This window comes from Chiloscyllium plagiosum, unplaced genomic scaffold, assembly GCF_037043375.1.
Source record: "Chiloscyllium plagiosum isolate Xiang-an unplaced genomic scaffold, Cpla_swu_hap1 HiC_scaffold_3, whole genome shotgun sequence".
NCBI lineage: Eukaryota > Metazoa > Chordata > Chondrichthyes > Orectolobiformes > Hemiscylliidae > Chiloscyllium > Chiloscyllium plagiosum.
Genome location: NW_028270141.1, coordinates 65075000 through 65101651, shown reverse-complemented (window position 1 = coordinate 65101651; position 26652 = coordinate 65075000). Strand labels below are relative to the sequence as shown.

At 39.3% G+C, this 26652-nt stretch overlaps 2 protein-coding genes across 8 annotated transcripts in view; one reads left to right on the top strand and one right to left on the bottom strand.

Moving 5' to 3' along the window:
- The window catches only part of LOC122543810 (runt-related transcription factor 2), a 157426-nt gene that overhangs the window by 82715 nt on the left and 48059 nt on the right, over positions 1 to 26652 (bottom strand). For 3 of the 4 annotated variants that reach the window (XM_087979828.1, XM_043682622.2, XM_087979835.1), the window contains exons 3-6: positions 18176 to 18262; positions 9884 to 10182; positions 8892 to 9048; positions 680 to 784 (exon numbers count right to left, since the gene is read on the bottom strand). In XM_087979828.1, the coding sequence (XP_087835954.1) occupies positions 680 to 784; positions 8892 to 9048; positions 9884 to 10182; positions 18176 to 18262 (648 nt within the window). The remainder of the gene's footprint in view (positions 1 to 679; positions 785 to 8891; positions 9049 to 9883; positions 10183 to 18175; positions 18263 to 26652) is intronic. The other variant, XM_043682629.2, reaches the window with a different exon arrangement.
- supt3h (SPT3 homolog, SAGA and STAGA complex component) overlaps positions 12136 to 26652 on the top strand; it is a 469942-nt gene continuing 455425 nt past the window's right edge. The window contains exons 1-3 of one of the 4 annotated variants that reach the window (XM_087979857.1): positions 12153 to 12335; positions 13428 to 13463; positions 18410 to 18486. The gene's annotated coding sequence lies outside the window, so the exon portion shown is untranslated. Of the gene's footprint in view, positions 12336 to 13427; positions 13464 to 18409; positions 18487 to 26652 lie in introns of all 4 variants that reach the window. The other 3 variants (XM_087979893.1, XM_043682668.2, XM_087979852.1) reach the window with 3 other exon arrangements.

Here is a 26652-nt window from a genome sequence, read left to right as displayed (position 1 = left end):
GATACCACTGAATTCTATGTGAGAATAATAATATAACAGTAAGATGGCTGTTGTTCATCAAAAATGACAAGTGACTGCACCTCCAAAATATTGAGGATTTATGTTCATTTCATGGCCATTTGGTAACTATCCAAAAATGCCAAAGCTAATTATTTTGTAGCTAATTCAGATGTAATGAGCTAAAAAGGAAGGGTGTCAATATTCACATCAAATTTAAAATCCTGATGGTTTGTGTGCCGCAAGATGGTATAATGCTCTGTTGTGCTACACAAATGGCCAGGATCAGATAACTGAGCACAAATTGGGAATTCTCATCAGTAAACTTTACATTTTGGATGTATTACCATCAAAGCACAGGAAGCTTCAATGTCATAATTTAATGGAGATTTTGCTGACTATTGTTCATCAGCATTGGAGAATGCTTAAGCACTTTCACAGGAATATGAGGAAACAATGGGGAAGCTTGATTCATTGGATTGGTCTTGAAATGGCCACTGCAGACTCAAAGTCACAGCTTTATCAGACAGTTTCTAGTTATGTCATCTTGACACATGATGATCCAGCAGAATCATTGATTTTAAAATGATTAATGATTTGGAAACTCATGTAAACAAACAAAAATACCATTATTTGTCTGAATGATTCATATCAGTAACGAACATAGGAAAGTGCCACTTACTTCTTGGTTCTCTTGGCCCATCCACTGTAACTTTTATAGCTCTGTGATAGGTGGCCACTTGAGGTGGGTTTGTGAATACTGTAATTGTCAATGTAAAACTTTTACCTGAAAAACACAGTGCAGATTAATTTTACTTATTATATGACCATTATGCCCAAGCTTCCAAACAACAATCATTGTATATACTGTTCTGTAGCCTTATGATGGTGTGGTCTTAAATAACTGACAGCACAGGTATTTATCATTGCACCCTGAGGTGAGCATTTACCAATGTGACTTGTGTTTTCAACATAACATTTTGGGTGAATTATTTTTGCTTGATATGGTCTCCATTCCCCTTCCCTCAGTTAAAACATTTGGGGGAGTGGTAGTACTCTACCCAAGCACTACTGTCATTTAAGGCTGGGAACTGCATTAATTACTTAAAAATGAGACTTTTAAAAAAATTCATTCATGGGATAAGGACATTGCTGTGTAGGCCAGCATCCTTTGTCAATTCCTAGTTAAAGGTCAACTACATTGTTATGGTTCTGGAATCACATGTAGGTGAGACCAGACAAGGATGGCAGTTTCCTTCCCTAAATGGCATCAGCGAACCAGGTGAGTTTTTTCCTGACAATAAGCAATGGATTCATGATCATCATTAGATTCTTAATTGTAATTTATTTTCATTGAATTCAAATTGCACCATCTGTTATGGTGGGATTTGAACCCAGATCTCCAGAATATTTCTGGGTTTCTGGATTAACAGTCAAGCAATAATATCATAAGGCCATTGCCTCCCCCCTCTGCCCCTATCTGGGTATTAATGAGAATGAAGGGTCTTAATAAGCTCAAAGGAGGGTGGAGGGCTTCCCCCTTGCCACCATAAGACTTCAGACAGGTCAGAGAACGAATGTATATGGTGGGAAGGCCAGCCACTGGGTCTTACCAAACCTCTCAGCCACCATAATAACTGACAGGGGAGTGGAAACATCCAGCCCTTTATCACCAAGATCTTTGTATTAATGTTGGTAAGTGTGTGCTTAATTGTTATTTGCAGAAAATGTTATCATACAAAATAGGGGTTGTGACCAACAATTATTTTATAAACAGTAATGTTAGTGAAAACCACTCAGTCTCCTGTGGCATGAACTTTTGCCAAAAAGTCTTTTATATTTATAATCCGTTCTTCTTCATTAATATGAGATCTGATAATGTAATCACATATCATATCACTGAAAAAAAAACTTTGTGCACTTGGAAATGTGTAGGACAGTTTTTAAGACATTACCTATGCGAAGAGTTTGCATTTGTGGTCATGGAAAATACATTTCTGATGGAAAGAGATGAAAGCATTAATCCAATATTGATGAAAGTATTTCCATTTTCGGTATATCTATCTACTGGGAAACTGTTTCCCTTAGTCTTATTTAATAATAATAAAATAATTCTACAATATGTCATTTCTGGCAAATTACTATATACCAAAGAAACATTTCTGTTGTTTGAGAATACCATAGCTCACTATTTTATACATTAAGAAGTCTGTGATTAACCCCATGTGGCTAAAAAGCGACATCATATTCTCATGGTCTCAAATATTACTGTTCCTTCTGAATCAAGTGATTGTTTCATCATTGATTGTGTTTGATTCATTAAAGTTGTTATGTAATTCAAATGTCCAAAAAGGCCCATTTTATGAAGGAGATTTTTTCAATGCCCCTTCCTAATCTTGTCCAGAAACACTCTATTTTATCCATGTAAAAATTACATGTATTATTTACTCTCCTTATGTAAGTCCCCTTAGATTCATTTGACACTTTCTACAAAATAAAAATAGTGCTCTATCTCATAATTTAAAATCAACTTATTGGTATCTGAAGTCAGCTTTGTATCTACGTAATGTCAATGACAGTTGTGAAGATATAACAAAACTACATTCAAATCAGAAGCCTCAATGTCAGTGTAAACGTTTCAAAAGCCAAACATAATTTTTTGGAGGCTGGAGTAAGCCGTGTGTATTGGAACAATTTGTAGTAAGCAAGAAAAAGAATTGGTTCTCTCCATCACACTACTGAGTTTCTCGCCACTTGTTTGCTTTGCAGGGTAGTATTGGAAATAGGCTACATGCTTTCCTGCTAATGAATTAGACCTCACATTTCTATTGGATTTGGTGGCCTTATGCCTTATAGCAAGTAGCTTAAAGTGTGACATTGTAGTGCTGTTGGACGAGGCTGGCCACATAGTTGCAGTGGTTGGGAAATGCCCTGAAAGTAAGTTAACAAACTAACAAGATCGTAAGTGTTCTTCAATAGAACATTAAGTATCCTCAAAAAGAAATTATTATAAAAAGGAATATATGAGATATGTGCAACAACATTTTAGTTATTGTTCATGCATGCATTTAGGATATCACCACTAACAGGAAATGGAAAAATGCTTCTCTTGACAAGGTTTATTTTTGTCTATCGACTGATTTTAGCAAAAAAAAGAGTGAAAGGTCATTTCACACTTGTACCTAAAGACGTTATACAATTTGAACAACCCTAACATATATTCAGGAGGTCTCAATGTGCTTCAAAGATGGAAATGTGTTGCTGGAAAAGCGCAGCAGGTCAGGCAGCATCTAGGGAACAGGAGAATCGACGTTTCGGGCATTAGCCCTTCTATCTGCAGACCTCACTTTCTCCTCAATGTGCTTCAAAACCAGTTAATTACATTTTGGAGTGCAGCTAGTGTTGCTTTGTAAACAGACCATGATAATATAGTCTGATTTTTCATTTCAGAGTGCATCATCTTCATGAAAAACAAAACTGCTTTATTTTGTTTGTTAAAAAAAAAAGGTACGGATCCCATACTTGGGAATGTAGGTGATAACCAGCTAAGATTTGCCACTGGAAGGATAAAGTAACAGAAATACGTAATGAACACAGGAATCTGAGGAGATGTGTATAGGAGCAATTTACAGACATTAGTTGAGATAAGGAGAATAAAGGATTTCAACATAAGGATGAGAATTTTAAAGTTAGGGATTTTGCAGGTTCTGGCCTTAAATTACCGTGAAGACCCATGTGATGTCTTACCCTATTAAACATGGAGCACAAATGCAAATTTCCATTGGACGGGTGACTGCTTTGAGATAAAAAGTCATAAAATATAATAAAATATGCAGAAAATTGTTACTAAAGATGGAAATTGGAAAGCTGAACTGGAGAGGCTTTGAACTGTTGAGTCTGGTGACAGTGAAGTCATAGGTGAAGTGTTTCAAGAATAAAATGTGCTGAGGCATGGCCAGAGGCCAGTGATGTTACAGCAGTGGAAGTAATGGTTTATTTAATGGATAGGATAAATACTTCAAAAATCAGATTAGGGATGACTAGAATGTAGAAGAAGCAAAGACTTGAATTTAAACAGCATCAATCATCATTCATAGGGTGTCCCAAGGTATTTACAGCCTACTAAGTAAAGCGTAGTCATTTTTTAAAAATGTGCACAGCGCACTCCCACCAAGAACTATGTGACAATGGACAGATACATATATGTCTTTTACAGCCACCATAACGTCAGACAAGGCTTTGGTTTGACATTTCATATGAATGGCAGCACCTTTCATAGTATTGTACTATCTGGGTTTTCGTGCTTAAAGTCCCGCTCACAGTGTCCTGCACTGGAAGTAAAAATATTGTTGGCTGACCCACAGTTGAATACGAGGCTGTAAATATTCAATTTCAGAAAGAGACAGTATTCATGGAAGAGTCTAGATGCATTAGTCAGAGTATAGAAATTGTAGCACCAAGAACAATAGGCAGGATTTTATCAACTTGTCTGAGGTGTCATCCGCGGTTCAGAGAACTGGTGTGGGATGGCCATGGTCATCACTGAAGGAGCCTTCCCTGGATTCAGGATCACGAAAGCTGTAGTCCCATATGCTGAAAATTGACAGCGAATCGAAGACTGGTAATTTTCTACTGCAAGCACTGATACCTGAGGAGCAGTGGCAGCTGTGGTAATGCACTCAGGTCACACATTGTCAAAGGACCACAGGCCAAAGGTGATTGAGGGCAGGATGGGGTTTGCGGGAGCAGGGATTGCAGAAGGAGGGGAAAGCAGTTTGGAGATAAGGGCAAAAAAAACTGCTAGTGGCCAAGTCCATGTCCATTGCTGGTCTTTCAATATGACACTGTGCCTGAAAGTGTGGGATCACATCCAACTCCCCCTGCCCCATCCCTAACAAGAAGGCCTCTGGCAAACCCAAAGAGGCATGGCTTAATGGTAAAAGTAGAGTAAGCAATATATAGGTAATGAGGTTAAAGTTTGTAATTGAGTATAATTATGTTGCTCATAGCCCCCTAATGTACTCACTGTATACCCATGACTGCATTGCCAAATACCAGACTAATGCCATTTACAAGTTCACTGATGACACCGCCATAGTTGGTCGAATCTCAGATGGTGACACAACAGACTACAGACAGGAGGTGGAAGATCTGGAAAAGTGGTGCACTGAGAACGACCAGCAAAACCAAGGAACTCATTATTGAGTTTCGGTGGGATGTTACTCGTCCCCCTACACATTAACAGCACAGAGATGAAATGAGTGGGGAGTGTAAAGCTCCTGGGAGTGATCATTCACAACAAGCTTTCTTGGACTCTTTATGTGGATGCACTGGTTACAAAGGCCCAACAATGTCTCTTCTCCCTCAGGCAGCTGAAGAAATTTGGCATGATGGCGAATACCCTTGCCAACTTTTATTGGTGCGCCATCGAGAACATTCTGTCTGGATGTATCACTACCTGGTATGGTAACTGTACCATTCAAGATTGGAGACGGTTACAGAGAGTGGTGAACTCGGCCCGGACAATCACAAAGACCAACTTCCCATCTGCAGAATCCATCTACCAGGCCCGCTGTCGAGGAAAAGCGCCAGCATTCTCAAAGATCCATCCCACCCTGGCAATGTTTTTCTACAACGTCTACTATCAGGGAGAAGGTACAGAAGCCTGAACACATGCGTCAGCCGGTTTCAAAACAGTTTCTACCCTACTGTTGTTAGAATACTGAATGGACTCACAAACTCTTAACATTCACCTGTACCTGTGTTTTTGTTTTTGCTGCTTTTTACCTATTATTTACTTATCTGTGCTACTTAATGTTGTGATCTGCCTGTATTGCTCGCAAGACAAAGTTCTTCACTGTGCCTCGGTACACGTGACAATAAATTCAATTCAATTCAATTCAATTCAATTCAAAGCACGATGGGCAATTTCCTCAGTTTGAAGATGGGATTTTTTCCACACAGGAGCTGTGCAGTGACCATTCCTACCAATAATGTCACAGACAGACACATTGGAAATAGGTGGATTAGCAGAGCAGCACATATTTAGAAATGGAGATGGAAATGTTTGGAATATGGGCTGTGAGACATGCTGCTGTGAGTAAGACTATGTGGGGCTACTGCTTGACTGTACTGTAAGGCAACTTGCTCAGTTTTAGCACTAGTCCCTGATGTTATTAAGAAGTATGTTGCACAGTGTGCTATTGCTCTTTCTAGTTCCTAGACTGAGACTGGATGGTCCATCCCGTTTTATTCCTGTTAACTTTTCTATGGTGGTTTGTACAATTGACTATCTTCCCGAGCATTTCACATGGCAGATAAAAGTCAACTGCAATGCATAAATCTGGAATCACATGTTGGTCAGGATGGCAGATTTCCTTCCCTTAAGGGGGGTTAGTGAATCAGATGGTTTATGTTGTGATAATAAGATAATTTTCTGGTCATTATTATGACAATGAGCTGTATTTTAAAAACCCCATATTAAGCAATTTAAATTCAACTAACTACAGTAGTGGGATTTCAGTCCATGTCATTAACCTGGATTATTAGCCCAAACATACTGCCATGGCTCCAATGTTGGGGGGAGGGCAGTCATAGGTCAGATTATATTTTTCAATCTAGATAACCAATACAAAACAGATTGCATGATTATTCATTCATTTATTGTTTGTGAGACTTTGCTAAGAGCAAAGGTTAAGGTCAAAAGCAATTATATAGTTTAACAAAAACACTTTAGAACATCCAGTGATGGACCTGTATCCAACTGCAAATTCTTTAATCCAAGAACATAATGTAATGAGGCAAGAATGGATATTACATCCGTAATTCCTACATGATAAAGTGTCAATAGCTCAAAAGTGGCTGTAAAACATTTTGGGACATGCAGGAACATGAAAGATATATAAATTACAAGACTTTCTTCTTTTTTATATTGATCATTGGCTCTGCAGTGAACTGAAAAAATGGCAACATTTCTCTGAAGATTGCATTTTTCTGCGTGACTGCCTTACTTTTTTTAGAGTTAACTGAATATCTGTTAACCATCTAAATATTTCAAGAAGTCTGTCATTTAATACCTTGGAGTGGCTGCACAATTTGTGAAATGCTGGGGGAATATCAGAAAATGGAATAGATTGTATGAACAAACGTCCTGTACCTTTCAAATGCACATATGTAATAAGTTAGATATGCAATTGTTAGTCATTTCCAATAGCAGTTAGTGCAGTAATGCTTCAAGACAGGAAGAGGTGGGCGTTGTAAAATGAGTCAATAAAACAGTCATCGCTTTGCATCAATACAGAACTTTGCATAAACCAATGAATGAATCAGAACAGGCTGTTTCACAGTCACTTGATGGATGCTAATATCCACATTTGTTTAAAGGCCCATCATTGTATAATTGCAAACTTCAACTTGTTTAGCCTTTCTGTTTAACCTTTTTCATTTATGTTGTTGAAACATCTTTGAGCCATTAACTTGAGTAAAATTTTCAGTTTGCAAATATCTGCAAATGACTGTCCACTGTCTATTGTCCACAGACGCATTTTTGTATTGGATCTTTTTTATTCTAATTGTACCAGTTCAGCTGCCTATGTCAGTCTGCTGTCTAGGATCAGTTAATAGGTAACTCCGGTTTTAAGTGACTAAGTAATTTGAATGTTTGTTTCTCTGTGTTACATTGACTGGGTCTGTTGGTGGTGGCTCAATGAATGTTCAGAAGAAATGGGCATCAATTAACGATCTTATCTCTTCCTCTCTCCCCTCTTGAATTGAATCTCACTAGACAAGTCTCGACTTAAAACCTCTTTTGTAGCTCTTCCTGCCTTTGGCATACTCGGAGCTGGAAACAAGCCGTCTGCTTCAAAGCAAACCAAGGGTTTGTTCCACGAAGATCATAAGAAAAAAGGGTCAAGTCTGTTTGGACATAATTACACTTCATCAAAAGAAGCTTTCTTCATCTCCCATGCGTGAAAAGCCTGCAAGCAGTTAGCCTTTTTTTGAAAAGGGAAAAAAAAAATTTTGGGAAGGGAGCCAAGAGAAAAGCAAAACAGTAAAACTGGGTACACCACTCCTTTGTGATTTCTTTGAACTTTTTAAACAAGCTGTTCAGGTACATTCGGTTTATGTGTTTACATTGTGCATTGACTTAAAGTCTTTTGGTTAGTACGTTTCTTTTTACAGAACACAAGAGACTTGGCACCCAATGTGAGTTTTAGAAACCCCCTTTTTTTCTCCCTTTTGATAAGGATTAATTTTAGAAAAGTGTTGGCGTGTAAGAGAAATCCTTCCGGCTGTTAACTATATGTCTGTTTCAAGCGAAAAGAGAAAGCTGATCCAGTAAGGATTAATGTGGAATAAAAGCTGTCAATTCGCTAATTTCTGAATTTCAGAAGAGGGTGATGTATACAAAGACATTGAACCTCAGCACGCAGATACTTTTCAGCAATGGGCATCTGGAAAAAATGTTTTTGCAATTTTCTCCAGATTTTTCAACTCATCTGCCTAAACAATGTTTCCTTGTTTGAAGACAAGACTACAGTCAAATTAACCGTCGACTACGGGAAAGGGAGAGAAACAGAAAAGCAGGAGAGCGAGTTTCCAAAATTCCGAGAAGTTGACGCGATAAACAGGTGGAAAAGAAGTCGACAAAAAAGAAACAGTAGAGATAGATGGAGTGCCAGGCAGATACATAGACCCCACACTCATTCTTTAAACCCGGATGAAATTAACTCTTGTGAACAATAATTTCTAGACCAGCATAAATGCAGGATGGCGTCACGTTCCCGTGCCTAGGAAATACTACTTCGACCACACGCAAGCACACACACATCATTATGTATAATGTGTAAAGCGGGTAAAGTATTCATGCATTTAAACCAGGTAAATTACTGTACCCCTTCCACTTCGGCCCACGAAACGCAAATCATTGAAACGAGCCACTTGGTTTTTCATTACTGCCGAGGCATTGCGGAGTTCAGCCGAATAATTCTCATCATTGCCGGCCATAACGGTGACCACAGTGCCGTCAGGAACATCCCCCAAGGCTACCACCTGTCAGAGGGGAACATCAATACAGCATCAATACGTGGGCTAGCCTACTTCCAAAAGCGAACAATCTGTCTCTCTCCAATATCTGGCACTTTACTTAAATAGCACATTTAAACATTTGCTGAAGAGCTCCCTTAAAGATGGTTATTGTCCAGTCATTTTGCTGATGGTAGATTTGTTCCATCTCCTCTCATACGTTTAAAATTAAAAATAATATGATGTTGACTTAAACCTGGGATATATTCTATTGTGGAGATGTAAAAAACAGTCGGTGTGGTTTGCAGGAAAATGTGTAAACAACTGTCTCAGCTGTACCATTCCCAATATCCGTGACTGTTCATCATTACAGTAAAGCCCTATTTAGGCTTTTCGGGAATTAGTTTGAAACGTACATTCTGCTCTTTGTAAAGCAGCTGGAATGACCATGTGTTACCATTAAGTTACTATTACCCAAGTTACTTTGTTTTCTGTTGGATGTATTTATGTAACAATTACTAAACGCTAAATATTCGAGAATTGATCCACATAATGTCCTCTGACATGGGTCTGTCTGCACGATTAGTAAGTTCTGTGTGCCATATGTAACATTCACCGTTTTATCAATTCTGTTTAAAAGCGCAGCTTTAGAAAGTTATAACTAAAATGCTATAAATTCTCAAAAAAGTGGTTTTATGACCACAAATACGCACTAAAAGTGGCAATAATACATTTACATTCACTTCAATGCGTCGAAAATCCAAACCTTCGCTTTTGCAAAGTTTTCACCGCTCGGTTTTGTTTCCAGTACTTTGTTCCTACTTTGGACGAACTCTGAAAAGAAAACGGCTTTTTTTTTTACCTTGAATGCCACGGGCAGTGTTTTATTACACCTCCAGTGGGACGGTAAGACAGAGCAGAGGAAGTTAGGGCTGTCAGTCCGGACCAGCTCTGCCGGATGATCGGCAATGATATCCACCATGGTTCGGTTCTCATGGGGTCGGATCAGAGACCTGCCAAGCGCCGCCGCAGCTGCTGCCCCGGCTGTTCCCACTCCGGGTCCGGGCTCCTGGTGAGGGACCATCCCGCTCACATCGCTCATCTTTCCCGATGCTGGTAATGTGGTGGACGGTGGAGTAAAGCGCCGGCTCGTAGTGGGATCTACGGGAATACGCATCACAACACTTTGATTAGGGGCTTACAGTAGCCACAAACAGTCAATCTGTCCAATTAATGCCAGTTATTGTCACTCAATCCAGTCCACTTTCTTTATTTTTTTCGTTTTCTCTCTCTCCTTTTAAATAAAGAAGTTTTCTTTTTTCAGGAAGGCCAGTTATTCTTCCTGCAACTATTAATATATTCCAAATGTATGTCTTTGGGGACAAAAAATTCGAATCCAACTTGTGGTCAAGGCGATCAAGAGGCGGGGGGGGGGGGGGGGGGGGAAGCCACAGTTTCCAACTGGTGGTTTCACGGAGGTTGGGATTATAAAGCAAGTTTGTGGTCATGAAAAAAGTGAGCGATGATGAGACATCAAAGAGCACGTGGTGGCTGTAGGAGTCATACACGAATTTAAAATAGTGTTCCCTTGTAAAACAAGAGGCCGAGACGATCACGTTGGTATTTTCCAAATCTGATTCTTGTCCCAAATATATACATAAATGTATATTTTGATCCTCGCTGATGGGGAAATAATTTTCAGCGAACGGCTGTAGATTGCACACTAAAACATATCCTTGAATGAATGAAAGTTATAAAGCATACCCCCCCCCCCTCCGCAAGAGTAAGCCTTTTCTTAAAAAAAACTCTATGAAAATAATTTACATATCCAATCGTAAAAAGTGCAAACGCCTACTTGTTATGATTCGAGCCTATCAAAGCCTTAGATGGTTTCTTCACAGCTTATTTCCTCAAAAAGTGTTAGGAGGCAGCCGACTTCCAGTTTCTGTTGTGGCTTTGCTTAGGTCTGAAGTCCTGCCACTGAGTTCATTTCGATTATGTGTTCAAATATTTGCGCAACACTGTAAATCGCTTCTAAATGCGACACGCAGCCTGCGCGACAGTATCACAGTGGGTTAATTTTATTAAAATTATTTAGGAAACATGAATGAAAGGACGAAGAGCGCACTGGGCTTGGAACGAATCGAATCTCAGCCTGTTAACTGATTGCTGTAAATTAGCGGTAAACCCAACGATAACTTTCAAATGTACAAAGGCTACTTGAATTTGAGTGAGGAAGCAATTATTTAGCCAGTCAGTAATCTGGCACTGGCATCGCTCTTGTTAAACCAACTTCAAACGACGTGCTTTTCAGAAGTAGTCATCAAAGGGACATGATATATGACATGTAACGCAACGTCAAAACGCTATATTAGATACACTCATTACACAGATTGACTAATAAAATAGGGCTTTGGCTTCTATCCAGATAACTATATACTAAATTCAATAATAATAATCTGCAACATTATATTTAGTGATTAGCGAGACCAAAGAGAGCATATGTAAGATGTCTTTCAAATTCCACAGTGTGACGAGTGATGATTGCCTAACGCGACTGCTAGACCATCCCATTTAATGTAGCTTGAAAAGAAACTTAAATAAAATTATAAGTTGGATATATTTTTATTTACGTATTTCGTAAACTTTTCCCCAACTCACAAGGAGTCCTGATCAAGGCGTGGGTACATGTTTTAAAATATATATTGTTAAGCTATTTAAGTAACATTAATTGAATAGCCTCGAAATTGAGTATGTGCTGAGGGAATATCTGGATTATAAACACATCATGGGGTGGATGGTTGGCATTCAGTTTATGTTGCAATGCCGCCAACGCACCACACCAACATGCTACACCAGAGCTCGCAGAGACGAGCAAAAAGCTCTCATACTCCCGTTTGTATCGGATTTCCGCGCACCAGTCTTGAAGAGCTCGCGCATGCTTTGACTGACGTGACAACCATCCACTGAACGATGGCACAGCGCCGAAGCAACCGCGAAACCAATCAGCGCCGGCGAGGGGCGAGCAACGGTCGCGCTTGGCCGGTCCTGGAACTCTGTTGTCAATCCACCTCGGCGCCGCTGGGAATTGTAGTTCCCATTCTCCGGAGATAGGAACCACGGACTACAGCTTCTCAGCGTGCGCCCCGAACTGCGACTGCGCGGACGTCAGTAGGCCGGAAGTGTTGGCTGTGCGCGCGAGGAGCTGTCAGTGACCGGAGGAGAGAAACAGATCACTGAGATAGTTACAAGGCCAATGCCTCGTGGTAGTAGCTAAGTGTCTGGTTATAGGGGACTTGCTCACTAAAACAAAAGTGAGTAGAATGTTCGGGGCAGCTTTTGTGCTACAGGTCCACATTTTCAATTTGATATATTTTAGCACTATCTTCCTGGCTCCCTTAATCCAGTTTGTACTTTTCTTGTTAGGTAGCACATTGTAGGCTTGAGGTAGAAGGGGAAACAAGACGTGGCGGGTTGTTCGCTGCACGGCGGCTGAAAACATTTTTTGAAAGCGCGTGGTGCGTTACATATCCACTCTTCAATCCTCACACGAGCAGCCTAACCCACCTCCACCTTGGGGCCAGTACCAACTACAGACCGCCCCCTCCTATCTCTCGCGCACTCAATGCGGCCACTATATTCTCCCTCTCTCTTTCTCTTCCCCCCAACACGCCCCTGTATGGCCAGCAACTTCTCTACTCCTCCTCCCCTCCCTCGCACCACCCACTGCTTCCCAGTACAGCCGGTTCCCTCTCCCCACTATCTTCCAGTGAACAGTTATTATTCTCGCTTCCCCGCCAGCCAGGAGGGCCAGTGTCTCCGTACTACTGATCCCAATGGCACCATCCCTCAGAGCGAGCAAACAGAATCTTCACCGAGCATCCCACCACCATCAACCTTTCCAACTCCCAGTGCAGCTAGCAGACCCTCACCGTTTCCCATTGTGGCTAGTATTCACTTACCCCTGGCCCTCCTTACCCAAAAACTCCAAAGATGTGCAGGTTAGGTGGATTGGCCATGGTAAATTGTCGGGGGTGGGTGGCGGGGCTTTGGAGAGATGGTGCAAACTGATGTGCTGAATTGCCTCTTTCTGCACTATCGGGATTCTATGATTCTAACTCCACTTCACCATTTCCCATTGCAGCCTGTATCTCCCACACGATCCTCATCTCCGTTGCCATTATTCTCCCTCCACCTCCGATGAAGCCAATATCCTCCTCAGAACCATCCCTAAATGCAGAGATTAGCCACCCTCCACCCCTCTCCAACTTCAGTTGTTGTCAGCACCCTGCCACTGCTTTCCTTGTAGCCGGTGTCCTTGCAATGCATTCAAGGGCAGCCAAGAATGATTGGACTCATGATCAAAAACATATAGTCTATTTTGATTATTTCTCCTTTTGCTTTAGAATCTCCCATTCCAAGCACTTCTGCGGAGAGTTGAGGTAAGTACCCACACTAGATTAGTGCTGCTATTTAAACAGTGTCTAATAATAGTTGTAGAATTACCTAACACCGTTTTATAATAAAAGGTAGAGGGATGGGGTAGGGGAAATCATAAAAAGTTATGCCATTACTCGTCGCTAGAATATGATTGTACATTTACACACCGTGTTTCTACTAATGGACAAAGATTGTGGATATGGGCTTGCACAAGTCATTTGATAACTTGAGAACTACATTGGATGGTGGGCAGATAAATAATGGATTAAATTTGAGGGAAATTTGAAGTGATTCATTCACCCTGCTAAAATGAGAGGTAGTATAGACTAAAGTGTATAGTTGTATAAGGTCATAGGAACAGAAAGATCTAGGGGTAGGTATGCACAAATCTTGCAGGTAAAATGTCAGGTTGAGAAAATAGTTAATGAAGCATGTGGGTTGTGGGCTTTATATTAAAACAATACAAAAATTAAGAAATAATGAACCTTTTATAAAACATACATTTGGCCCTAACTATACTATTATCTCCAACTTTTGGCACTGAATTAGGTGTCATCTGAAGGTATTAGAGCAAAATGGAAAAGAACAGTTGCAAGAACTTGGAACTTAGAGTTGATAGATTGGAGAATCTGTCTACTCCCATTGGAGAAGAAAAGATAGAGGATATTTGATAGTGGTTTTCAAATTTGTGATGGATCTGGATAGAGTAAATAAAGAAAAATGTGTCCCCATTGGCAGAAAGATTGAAATCTTGAGGTTTGGTTTAAAAATAAAGTAAGTGATGTGAAACAAAACTTTTTTTAAAGAAGTGAATAGTTATGATCTGGAATTCACAGCATGTGTGTGTGGTGGAGGTAAATTAAATTGAAGTTTTCAAAAGATAATTATATAAGACACGGGGAGTTGAATTAGGTGAGCTGCTCTTCCAGAAAACTCTGCACAACAACAGGGTGATGTGCTATAACCATTTTATGATTGAGATAAATTGTAGTGTTGATGAGTTGCTGCAAGCCCCTAGTTTCCATTTTTTGGTCCCTTTGCAGACAGCATTTTGTATCCAGTGTTATTTTTAACACACCATTGAGCATTTAAAAAAAAATCATTGAGATATGGGTAAGTTGGTATTGATTTTTTATCCATGAGAAGGTGCTGGTGAGCCGTCACTGCAGTCTGTTGGGGGGTGTGGGTATACCCAAAAGGCTGTTAGACAGAGTTACAGGATTTTTACCCAGCAATAGTGAAGGAACAACAATATAATTCTAAGTGAGGAGAATTTTGGCTTGGTGGGAACTTGTAATTGGTTGCAGACATGCAAGATATGTTATTCAGGATATTGTCAGTGGTACTCTTTACCTGTATTTGAATGATATGATATTAGTTTGTAGATACTGCACTTGATAGAAAGTTTTAAGAATATCGTAACTTATAAAATAGGCAGGCATGACATGAAATATAATACAGATGTCACTTAGTTTTGATAGGAGGATTGAAAAGAAAATATAAATTAAACATTGCAATTTTAAAGAGGGTGCATGAACAGAGGGACCTTTGTATATACTTACACAAGACTTTGAAGATGTTTGGATAAGTTGAAAAGGCTATTCAAAAGCCATATACAATCCTGGACTGTATTGATAGTGTATAAAAACACTATCTGCAGCCTCAAGTGGAGAATTACTCTTGATTCTTGCTACTAGATTTAAGGGAGGATGTTAAACCTTTAGGGTTTGGAGATGATTGAATAGGATGTTACCAGGGATGACAAACTTCACTACCATGTAGTGATTCGAGAACTTGAGATGTTCCTTTTAAAACAGGGAAAGCTAAGAGCTCGTGGGCGGCACGGTGGCACAGTGGTTAGCACTGCTGCCTCACAGCGCCAGAGACCCGGGTTCAATTCCCGCCTCAGGCGACTGACTGTGTGGAGTTTGCACATTCTCCCCGTGTCTGCGTGGGTTTCCTCCGGGTGCTCTGGTTTCCTCCCACAGTCCAAAGATGTGCAGGTCAGGTGAATTGGTCATGCTAAATTGTCCGTAGTGTTAGGTAAGGGGTAAATGTAGGGGTATGGGTGGTTTGCGCTTCGGCTTCTAAAGAGGGCAATAATAGAGATATTCCAAATCATGAACTGTGTTGAGTAGGTAACAAACCAGTTGGAATTTTAAAAGTTTTCCTGGCCATAGTGAGACTGTGAGTTGCTGTCGTAGAAAATTGCCAGAGAATGACGTTCTATGGTCGAGTAAATAGGGCAAATAGTTTCAGATGATACAGATTTTAAATAATTTGTAAAAGCAGGATTTTAAATAATTTGTAAAAGCAGTAGTGACATGAGAGAGAAAATGTGGCAGGTTATGATCTTGAATGCACTAGCTGAAAGGATGCTGGAAGAATATTTTCCATTCACTTTCAAAAGGGTTTTGAAGAAATAGTTTAGGGAAAATATGCAGAAATTGCAGATGAGTGAGATTATTTGGATAACTTTGTCAAAATTACCTCACCTGTGCTGTATCATTTTATGAATGGTAATTGAAGCTAGTTTTACAACTCTGTGCTCCTACTTAAGAAACCAGCACACTTATGGATTTGGAAGAAGAAGATAATGCCTGACAAAACTTCACAATATTTCAGTAATTGACATCCCACTTGGACTAAGAGGAAAGAAACCACCTCCCCCGCCAAGCACAATGTGGCTAGATTTTCCAAAGATATTGGACAATATTCCCTTGTGAATATATATCAATTGAACGAGAAAGTGTTGATGATAAACCAGATGAAGTACAGAGAGCAATTAATACTTATTAGACTAGCTATATTTTTAGTGGGAGTTTTTGCATTTACTCCAAGGGCTTCATGTTGGGGCGACCACTTTTTCATTTGTATAAATGCTCCTGATTTATTAACTCAATGCAAAATGGTTGTTTTTCTTTGCAGCTGTACAGGACTTTGGTCAGGCCACTCTTGGAATACTGAGTTCAATTCTGGTCTCTTGTCATAGGAAAGATATTGTTGGACTTGTTGGACAATATTTATAAGGATGTTGTGGGGTTGGAAGGTTTGAGCTATTGGGAGAGGCTGGATAGGTTGGGGCTATTTTCTCTGGAGTGTCGGAGGTTGAGGAGTGACCTTAGAGGTTTATAAAATTATGATGGGTGTGGATAGGGTGAATAGTCAAGGTCTTTATCCCAGGGAAGAAGAATCTAAAACTAGATGGCATAGGTTTAAGGTGAGAGGGGAAGATTTTAAAAGGGATCTAAGGGGCATCATTTTCACGCAAAGGGTGGTGTGTCATTTGAATGAGCTGCCAGAGAAAGTGATGGAGGCTGGTATAATTAGAACATTTAAAAGACATCTGGATAGGTATATGAATAGGAAGGGTTTAGAGGGACATGGGCGCAATGCTGCCAAATGGGACTAGATTAATTTAGGATACTTTGGTCAGTATGGATGAATTGGACTGAAGGGTCTGTTTCCATGCTGTACAACTCTGATTCTCTGACTCAAAGAGCAATGGAATTGAAGGAAGCATTCAAAAATAAAAGTTGGCAAAATGCACATGTAGATGAGGGATATTTAGTGCAGATAGGAGTGTACTGTTGCAAAAAAAATTCTAATAATTTCTTGTTCAGAAATGTTATAACATTTGCAATGGGTCTCAATTTAGAAAGGACATTCATCTTGTAGAGGTATCATGTTTTTGTGTAATATGGAGAAATGCTTGTGTAGAGTATTTTAGATTGAACAGTAGAATTATAACAAAGGGGAATAAGATTTAAACTAGCAAGGTAACTCATTGTAAAGAAGTTCTTGACACGGAGCGTGCTAGATAATTGGATTAGATTTCCAGATATACTTATTGAAAGTGAAAATATTGGGTATAGTACATTATGTATTTCAGTAGAAGGACTCTTAAGTGTTTTTGTATTATATTAAGTTTTCTTCGTCTGTGATTCTATTTCAAAGAGAAATGGGAAGTAAACATGCTAAGAAGTGTGAAAGAGAGTTTGCAAAGGAAATAGAGATTTTAATAGTGTAAGAATTATGTTGATATAAAATGGGTCTAAAGAGGCTGATATTTTTTTAATTGAGAGAAAGGGAAGACTGAGCTGGTTAATCAATAATTTTCTGGAACAGTCACAAAATAAATATTTTAAAATAAACTATTAAAAATGTTAATAAAGTGCTAGAAGTAGATGATGTATATCCAAGAATGTTAAGATTGAAGCTCCCTCTATTCTGTCCCATCACCAATCTCTACCTGGTAGAACATGGTTAGGTATATCTTTTGAATATTCAATTCTAACAATATACTGTTAATACCAAAGTCTAACTATCTAACAAGGATTTACATTACCTGCTGAATCTAACCTCATATAAAAGACTCAAGATATTTTAGGGGAGTAGTGTTAGACTATTTGTTGTAGTTTTGGATCTTTCATTGATGCAAGTGTGATTCATTATTTTCTGTGCTAAAATATAAATTAGTTACTTGACTAATTAAAAAAAATCCAGATATGGGCATTGCTGGCTGGATTCATTGTCCATCCCAAACTGTACTTGAGAAGCTAAGCTCCTCTTAAGTAAAACCAGTCAACTACCTTGATTGAAAAAGTTTGAATTAACAGATAAATATTTTACCCACAAAAACTATTCACATTAATAGTAAACTTTTGGAGACAAGTACATTTTGTAGTGGACTAATATTATCTGTAAAACTGACCTGATTGATCAGTGAGCACCTTCCAGTTAAACATGCAGGAAGCTTTTTGTGTCGGCTTTTTTGAGAAGAAACTCTGGACGTTTGCGTCTGAAAGGGGTGAAAATTATATTAAAAAATGAATTTGTATGTCTGCTTTACCATTTTTAAACTTATTCAGTTGCTGCATTGTTTTGTGTAGTGCAGCAATTGACACAACCTAAGTATGATTTCTGAGCTATGTTCCTTGTTTTGCAGGTTTCAGATTGTTTAAGTTGCAACAACCGAGAATAACCATTCATTCCAATTGTTGTATTTCAGTTTCCAAACTTCAGGTATATGCTAGTGCTTTTTAATGACATGAGCTCGATGTCTTCACTGTCTTCCAGCGTTACTATCTAACTAGGCCAACAATTTTATAGAAGTGAAATTCTCTATTACATCAAAGTATATCAACTTGCTTTTCATCACTTAAAATCTTGTGGTATTGAATATCAAGTATTCTAAAGTTTTAATCCGTTTGATCTGTATGGCACTACATTTTTCAGAAACTTGTGTAGCATTAAAAAGACTTTAAAATGTAAAAGCATTTCCTGTTGCATTTTGCATCGTCTAACCTTTAAAATCAATTTTCTTATTATATGCTGATCATTCTTCTTACTGGTCTCTTGCCACTTCCTTTCATTCAATATTCTGTAAACCTTTACTGTCAAACCCAAAGTATGCTGTTCAGGATTTTTCTAAAGGAAGTTTACAACATAGAATGTCAGTGTACAGCAAATTTTATGTTTTTGTTCTTGGCTTGAAGTGAGTACATGCTTTCAAGTGGACTACTGTAGTTATGTATCCTGTGTGTTATCTTAATATTGAACATTTGGCAGAGATATTAAATTCTATTATAATCTGTTAATCTATTATGAGTATCTTTTTAGTAAAATTCATTCCGCATGCAAATATTATGAAATCCAACTTGTGGAACGTGTTTTAATAAATGTTTGCAAAACTTATAGGGCCAGAAATTTAAAGGTGTTGGGAGCTCGTAACATCTAAGTTCTGTCAAATGTGCTACTTGCCAACTTAGTCCTAATTTTAAAGATTCATTGGTTTAAAGAGTAATTACTTGGTGGAACCGGATAATCAGGATGAGTTTTGTAAGAATTTGGTTGCCTCTGACTCATGCAAGATACTGATTTATTGGAAGAGAATTAGAAACAAGTCTCATACTTCATTGTTGAATCTGACGGATCTTAATTTTAATGTGACTATGGGCTCTGAACCTGAGCAGGTGAAGGCAGATTTGGGTTACATTGTTCAGAATAAGTTGATAAGGGATTGATTGCTTGAGAGATGTAACTGATACTTGATATAGTTCAGTGCAGTTTTTAGAAAGTTGCTTGTCCTATTTAATGTGTGTTAGAAGAAGCTGTTCAAGGATGTTTGAGATAGTGAAAGTCATCAAGGAAATATTCTCTTAATCATGGACCAGAAACTAAGAAAAATCATGGAACGGTTAGATTGAATTCATGCCCAAAAATAATACTGATGTCATGATTTGTCTTGTTTGTTCATGGCGAAATATTGGGAAACCAATAAGAGATGAAGCCTCTGTTCATCAATCTAAAGCAGGCTTATAACAGGTTGGTAGAAAGGAAGTCATAAGATGCATCACAATTCATGGAGTCCCTGAGAAGATTGTATAACTTACAGAACATGTACTAGGAGTGCCAGACATGTGTAAGATGCAGTGTGAGATTTGAAATCAAAGTTGGGTTTATCCAAAGATTGGCACTGATCTCCTTTCTTTTCCTGATTGTCATTAATGTACCAACTAAGCAACACAGAAAATGTCATGGACAATAATATTTGAGGATGCTAATGAGTTGTGTAGGGATTGATGTTAACTTTACCGAGTATCTGGAGAACTGGAGAATAGTGTTAGAAGATTGGGATGCAGAACAGTAGGCAAGAACTCCATTTGCAGAATCTGGGTTTGAGACTAGAGAAGAGGATTGGGTGATGATGTGTAGAAAGTGAATGGGTGAAGTATGAAAAGTCAGTGGTGACAGAAGATTGAAGTTTGGGAATGAAAATTGAGTAACGATTTTGCTACGGTTGGAGAAATTGGAAGAAATGCAGTGGAATGTGAAGTGATAGAGAAGTGTTGCTGAAATGGAAAGAAAATATCTGCAAGACAATTGTGAGCCCTGCTTTGAAGTTTCATGGTGAAAGTTGCACAACATTGATAGCTGACAAATGATGCAATTGAAATAGATTATGGACTGATGTGCCACTTATTACAGATGTGTGTAATAACACCTCTGAACAAGTTGATTAGAAAAATAGATTAATTTAAAGTCAGGAACACTGGGCAGTTAAGGAAAATTGTCGGAGCATTGAAAGATGTGAAGAGATTGAAATGGTCTGATCGTCTGTAGCTGAGAGAGCACAAATGTGGCGAGATGAGTGATGGAGGTTAACTGCTCGGAAGGATTACAGGAATGCCAGTGATGGGCAAGAAAGTTCAGTGGTGAGAGACATAATCGCAGTAGAATTGGAAAAAGAATGGGTGACTGATGGAAGAAGGTGCATTATGGCACCAAGTAAAATATAGGAAACTGAAAGGAGCAGATATCTATTCTGTAATTAATTAAGACCATTAAGAAGTTGAATTTCATGATTATCAGTTCTTGATGTAAGCAAAATTGTGGAAAGCATAACCATAATCATCTGTTTTATATGCACTGAAACTAGAAATATTGCTTAAATTTTGTCTTTAATATCAAATTTAGGTAAATTATTTTCACACATAATTGATGATGTCACACATTTGAAAGCAATAGCTAAAGTTGAAGTACTTAGGTAATCCTGTACAAATTTCATCTGGAAACAGTTCTAATTACTGCTTGAGAAGCCAACAGAGGAAAAGCATTTTCTCTATGATACAATTTCTTATCCCCATTCTCCTGGCTTCTACCTGTACCCGTTGATACTCAAGATCTGGTGTTTTGTGGTAGTGAATTCCATAGATTCACCACTCATTGGCTGAATAAGTTTCTCCTTATCTCATCCTAAAAGGTTCTTCTTTTACTCTAAAGCTGTGCTAGTCTCTCCCAAAAATGGAAACATCTTCCCAACATCTACTCTGTCCAGGCCAGTCAGTATTCGATAAGTTTCAATTAGATCCCCCCTCATCCTTCTAAACTCCATCAAGTATAGACCCAGAGTCCTCAAACATTCCTCATATGTTAAGCTTTTCATTCCTGGGATCATTCTTGTGAATCTTGATCATTTAATATTTTTTGATCCTTGGCAGGAATGTCTCAAATTCTCATAGGTTAAATATTCTAAAGAAATGTTCATTAGAAATCTTTGCAAATTTATTAAGACACAGTTAATGTTATACCCATAAGCCTTAGAACTGATTTATTTGTGGTATTGTTGATAATGTTAATTGTAGTTCAGACTTGTTAAAATGGTCTTCACAGACTTTAAACAACTGAATTTGTTTTAAATGTAGCAAATAGCTACATTTCATTTCAAAGCAACTGATATGTCACTGTATATTGAAAGATTTCAGTTTCATGTTCAGTGTATTGCTTAAAGTAAATTTTTAAATTTTTTTTGGTTATATTTTAAATTCTGGAAGTGAAAAAATTGGCTGTTTACAAAACAACCTGGTTTGTAAAGAAGTCAATTAACTAACTTCCAATGATATTGAGATGAAGAAGTAATTTATTAAGATCATCAAATAGTATCTGCTAAAGCAAAAAGAGGCACCTGCAGAAAATGTCATCTTTTAAATGGAGGCTTTTACTAGAATATTTGAATGCTTTAAGACCACAGAACTAAAAGTTGCTTTCTGCATGAAGTCTGATATATTGCTCAATCTGCTCAATGTTGTTATTCACGAGTTTGAGAGTTTCTAACCTGCAATTTTACATTTTAATGCCCCTTTTCATCAGCCATCTAGAATTCACTGTAATGTGTAACTAAAATTAATGTTCTGACCAAGTTAGAAGTAGGGAGGAATTAAAATAGAATTTTTCATTGAGTCTTTGTATTTGTGAGAAAACCTATCCACTCAGTGCTTAGCAAGTAGTGATTGAGGCAATTAGTACACATACAATTAGGAAGAAGTAAGATAAATACATGAACTGCAACAAATGAAAGATTATCTTCGATGTGACTACAGGAAAAGGATAGCTTAGTGGCATGCTGTGCAGACAACAATCTTTCCCTCAGTGTTAGCGAAGCAAAGGAGCTGGTCATCTACTTCAGGAAATGGAGTGGAGGACACGCTCCTATCTGTATTAATGGTGCTGACATGGAGATGGTCAAGAGTGTCAGGAGTAAATATCCTAGGAGTAAATATCACCACCGTGGTCCATCCACATCAATGCTACAATCAAGGAAGCATGCAATGCCTCAACTTAAGAGGTTAAGGAAATTTGGTATGTCCACAGTGACCCTTACCAATTTTTACTGATGGATCATAGAAAGCATAGTATCTAGATGCATCATAGCTTGGTATGGCAACTGCTGTGCTCAAGACTGCAAGAAATTACAGAGCAGTTTTCAACGTAGCCCAGTCTATCATGAAAACCAGCCTTCCTTTCATTGACTCTGAATGCACTTTCTGCTGCCTTTGGAAAGCAGTCAACGTAATCAAAGACTCCTCCCACTCCAGTTGTACTCTCTTCCATCCTCTTCCATTGGGGGAAAAAGATACAAAAGTTTGAAAGTACGTACCAACAGATTTAAGAACAGCTGCAGTTATCAGACTTATGAACAGACCTCTCATATATATTAGAGTTCATTTTTCTCTGCATTGTCTCGTGCTGTAACACTATATTCTGCATTCTGTTCTGTTTTCCTGATGGACTTATGCAAGGTATGATTTGTCTGGATGGCACAATAAACAATCATTTTCAGTGTATCTTCGTACATAGATGTACATGATGGAAACAGACCCTTCGGTCTAACCCGTCCATGCTGACCAGATATCCCAACCCAAACTAGTCCCACCTGCCAGCACCCGGCCCATATCCCTCAAAACCCTTCCTATTCATATACCCATCCAAATGCCTCTTAAATGTTGCAATTGTACCAGCCTTCACCACATCCTCTGGCAGCTCATTCCATACACGTACCACCCGGTGTGTGAAAAAGTTGCCTCTTAGGTCTCTCTTATATCTTTTCCCTCTCACCCTAAACCTATGCCCTCTAGTTCTGGACTCCCCGGAAAAGACTTTGTCTATTTATCCTATCCATGCCCCTCATAATTTTGTAAACCTCTATAAAGTCATCCCTCAGCCTCTGACGCTCCAGGGAAAAAAGCCCCAGCCTGTTCGGCCTCTCCCTGTAGTTCAGGTCCTCCAACCCTGGCAACCTCCTTGTAAATCTTTTCTGAACCCTAAACACGAATAAATCCAAATATAGGTGGAATGTTCTAATAGTGAAACAAATTGTCAGCCACAAATATGAAATTAATTTACAGAGTTAGAGGTGTTTGGCACCATGTATGATGCAAGAAAGTCATTTACAAAACTGTGTTACTCTTCGTTATGCAAGGTTTCACTTTTTCTAAGGGCTTTTCTTTTAAAAAGAGTGAGGCAAATAGTTTGAAAGTTCATTCTTTTTCATTGCATACCATGGGGGAACTGCAACTGGATACCTTATCAATGCATAGAAACATTGACAGCAACTTACAAATTGAAGCATCTTGTGTGTGTGGACTCCCAAGAGTTGCTGTCAGTTTCACTGGAGTAATGCCTGCAAATTCTGATAATTTTGCCATAATTAGCGCCTCAGAATCTAGACCTCTGTAACTGGCATTTTTATCCCACAAATATCTCCATATAAGGCTGTGCAAGTTAAAAAGGCCTTATGGAATTGGATTTGGTTTTCTAATCAAGAAGATTGAGAACACACACAATTCAGATAAAATAAAAAAAAACTTGTTTGATTTATTGTCACGTCTACTGAAGCAAAGTAAAAGTCATTGTTTAAGAACGATGCAGGCAGATCATAGTAAGCAAGGATGTACAGATCATACTGTGTTTAAAAAAACAACTTGGACAGAGGCATACAGGTTATATAGGTGATGTATATGTGAGGCAGGTATTGATATGAGTAGTGAACACTGAACTAAGGGATCATGTTATACAGGCAAAAAGCTTCAAGCAGAACTAGAGGTGTGGAACACCTCCATAGCATAAATAAAAGGATATAAGGATTGGGCCTGCAGCATAATAGAATGATCTAGTATCGTGAAAGTATCATTTGTGTAATTAATCTAATTACAATTGAGTATTGTAGTTTGAGATGGATTGCAGTTTTGCTTTAAGAATCAAGGAAAAAAACGTTTGTGTGTCTTGTGCACTTATTTGTAGCTGTTTGTATCTTTGAGTTTGGAAAAATCATGTGGTCTATGGAGGAAATATACTTAATGAAATGAATATGCTTTCCTAATTCAGTACTACAATAACTTTAAGTGGCAGACTCCTAATAAATTTTAGTGCTGCCAGTCTGACTCTTCAGTTAAGTTGGATGATACTCAAAACAGGGAATGGAATGGATTGAGAAACTAGTTTTGTCAGGCTTGCCCAATTTTAAACCACAGTAAGACCGTTTCTACTTTTATTTCTTAAAAAGGATGCTTAACTGATGGATGATGGAAGATTGCATCAAAATATATTTTCAGCGTAATATAAAATAAGCTTGAAAATTTTAAACCTGTATCTTACTTTTTCATTTTGCCCGTGAAGCCTTGAAATATCTCTCTCAAGTTGTGTGATTCTGTTCCTAAGTAGGACAAAAGACAGAATGGCGTCTCAAACTGGATTGAGATAGAATCATACAGTGTAGAAGAAGTTCTTCAGCCCATTGAGTCACCAAAAATAGACTCAACCTTTACGAGAGTCAAAAAGTGTGGCGCTGGAAAAGCACAGCAGGTTTGTCAGCACCCGAGGAGCAGGAGAGTCAACGTTTTGTGCATAAGCTCTTCAGGAATGTGGGGAGGGGGCTAAGAGATAAATGGGAGAGGGCTGAGGGTGGGAAGGTAGCTTGGAAGGCGATAGGTGGATGCAGGTGGGGGGGTGATGGTGATAAGTCGGAGGGGATAGTTGGGAATGGACAGGTGGGAAAAGTTCAAGAAGGTGGTACCAAGTTGGAGGGTTGGCTCTAGGATAAAGTAGAGTTGGGAGATGAGGAAACTGGTGAAATTGGTGTTGATGCAGTGTGGTTGGAGGGTTGCTAGGTATAAGATGAGGTGTTCTTCCTCCAGATGTCAAGTGGCTAGGATTTAGTGGTGAAGGAGACCCAGGACTTGCATGTTCTTGGCGGAGTGGGAGGGGGAGTTGAAGTGGTCGGCCACCAGGTCGTTTTGGTGCATGTGTCCAAGAGATATTCTCTGAAGCGATCCGCAAATTGGTGTCTTGTCTTCCCAAAGTTGAGGAGACCACATCGGGACCAATGGACACAATAGATGAGGTTTTTTAGATTAGATTACCTACAGTGTGGAAACAGGCCCTTCGGCCCACACCGACCCTCCAAAGAGTAACCCACGCAGACCCATTTTCCTCCGACTAATGAACCTAACATTATGGGCAATTTAACATGGCCAATTCACCTGACCTGCACATCTTTGGAGTGTGGGAGGAAACCGGAGCACCCAGAGGAAACAGATGCAGACACTGGGAGAATGTGCAAACTCCACACAGACAGTCGCCCAATGCTGGAATTGAACCTGGGACCCTGGTGCTGTGAGGCAGCAGTGCTATCCATTGAGTCACCGTGCTGCCCAATTTTGGATGTGTAGGAAAATCCCTGCTGGATGTGGAAGGATCCTTTTGGGGCCTTGGTTGGAGGTTATGGGGGAGGTGTAAGCTCAGGCTTTACACCACTTGTGGTGGCAAGGGAAGGTGCTGGGAGTGAAGGGTGGGTTGGTGGGGGGTGTGAACCTCAAGAGGGTGTCACGGAGGGAATGGTCCCTGCTGAATGCTAATAGGGGTGGGAAAGGGAATATATCTCAGGTGGTGGGGTCTGACTGTAGATGGCGGAAATGGCAGAGGATGATGTGTTGTATCTGGAAATTGGTGGGATGGAAGGTGAGGACCAGTTTGGCTGGGGGAGGGGGGCTGGTTTTCTATACTTGTGGCGTTGGGATGGCTGGGTTCAACGGCGGAGGTGCGGGAAGTGGAGGAGATGCACTGGAGAGCATTGTTGATCACAGGGGAAAGGAAATTGCAGTTCTTTAAGTAGGAAGCCACGAGAGGTCTTTTTCCCTCCCCACTCCAATGGAGCACCACCCTCTTGAACTTCTTCCACTTGACAATCTTCCTTCCCACCTATCCTCTTCACCCTCTGCTCCGACCTATTGCCATCACCCCCCACTTGCATCCACCTATCGCCTTCCAAGATACCTTCCTACCCCCACATTCCTGATGAAGGGCTTATGCTCAAAATATAGACACTCCTGCTCCTTGGGTGCTGTCTGACCT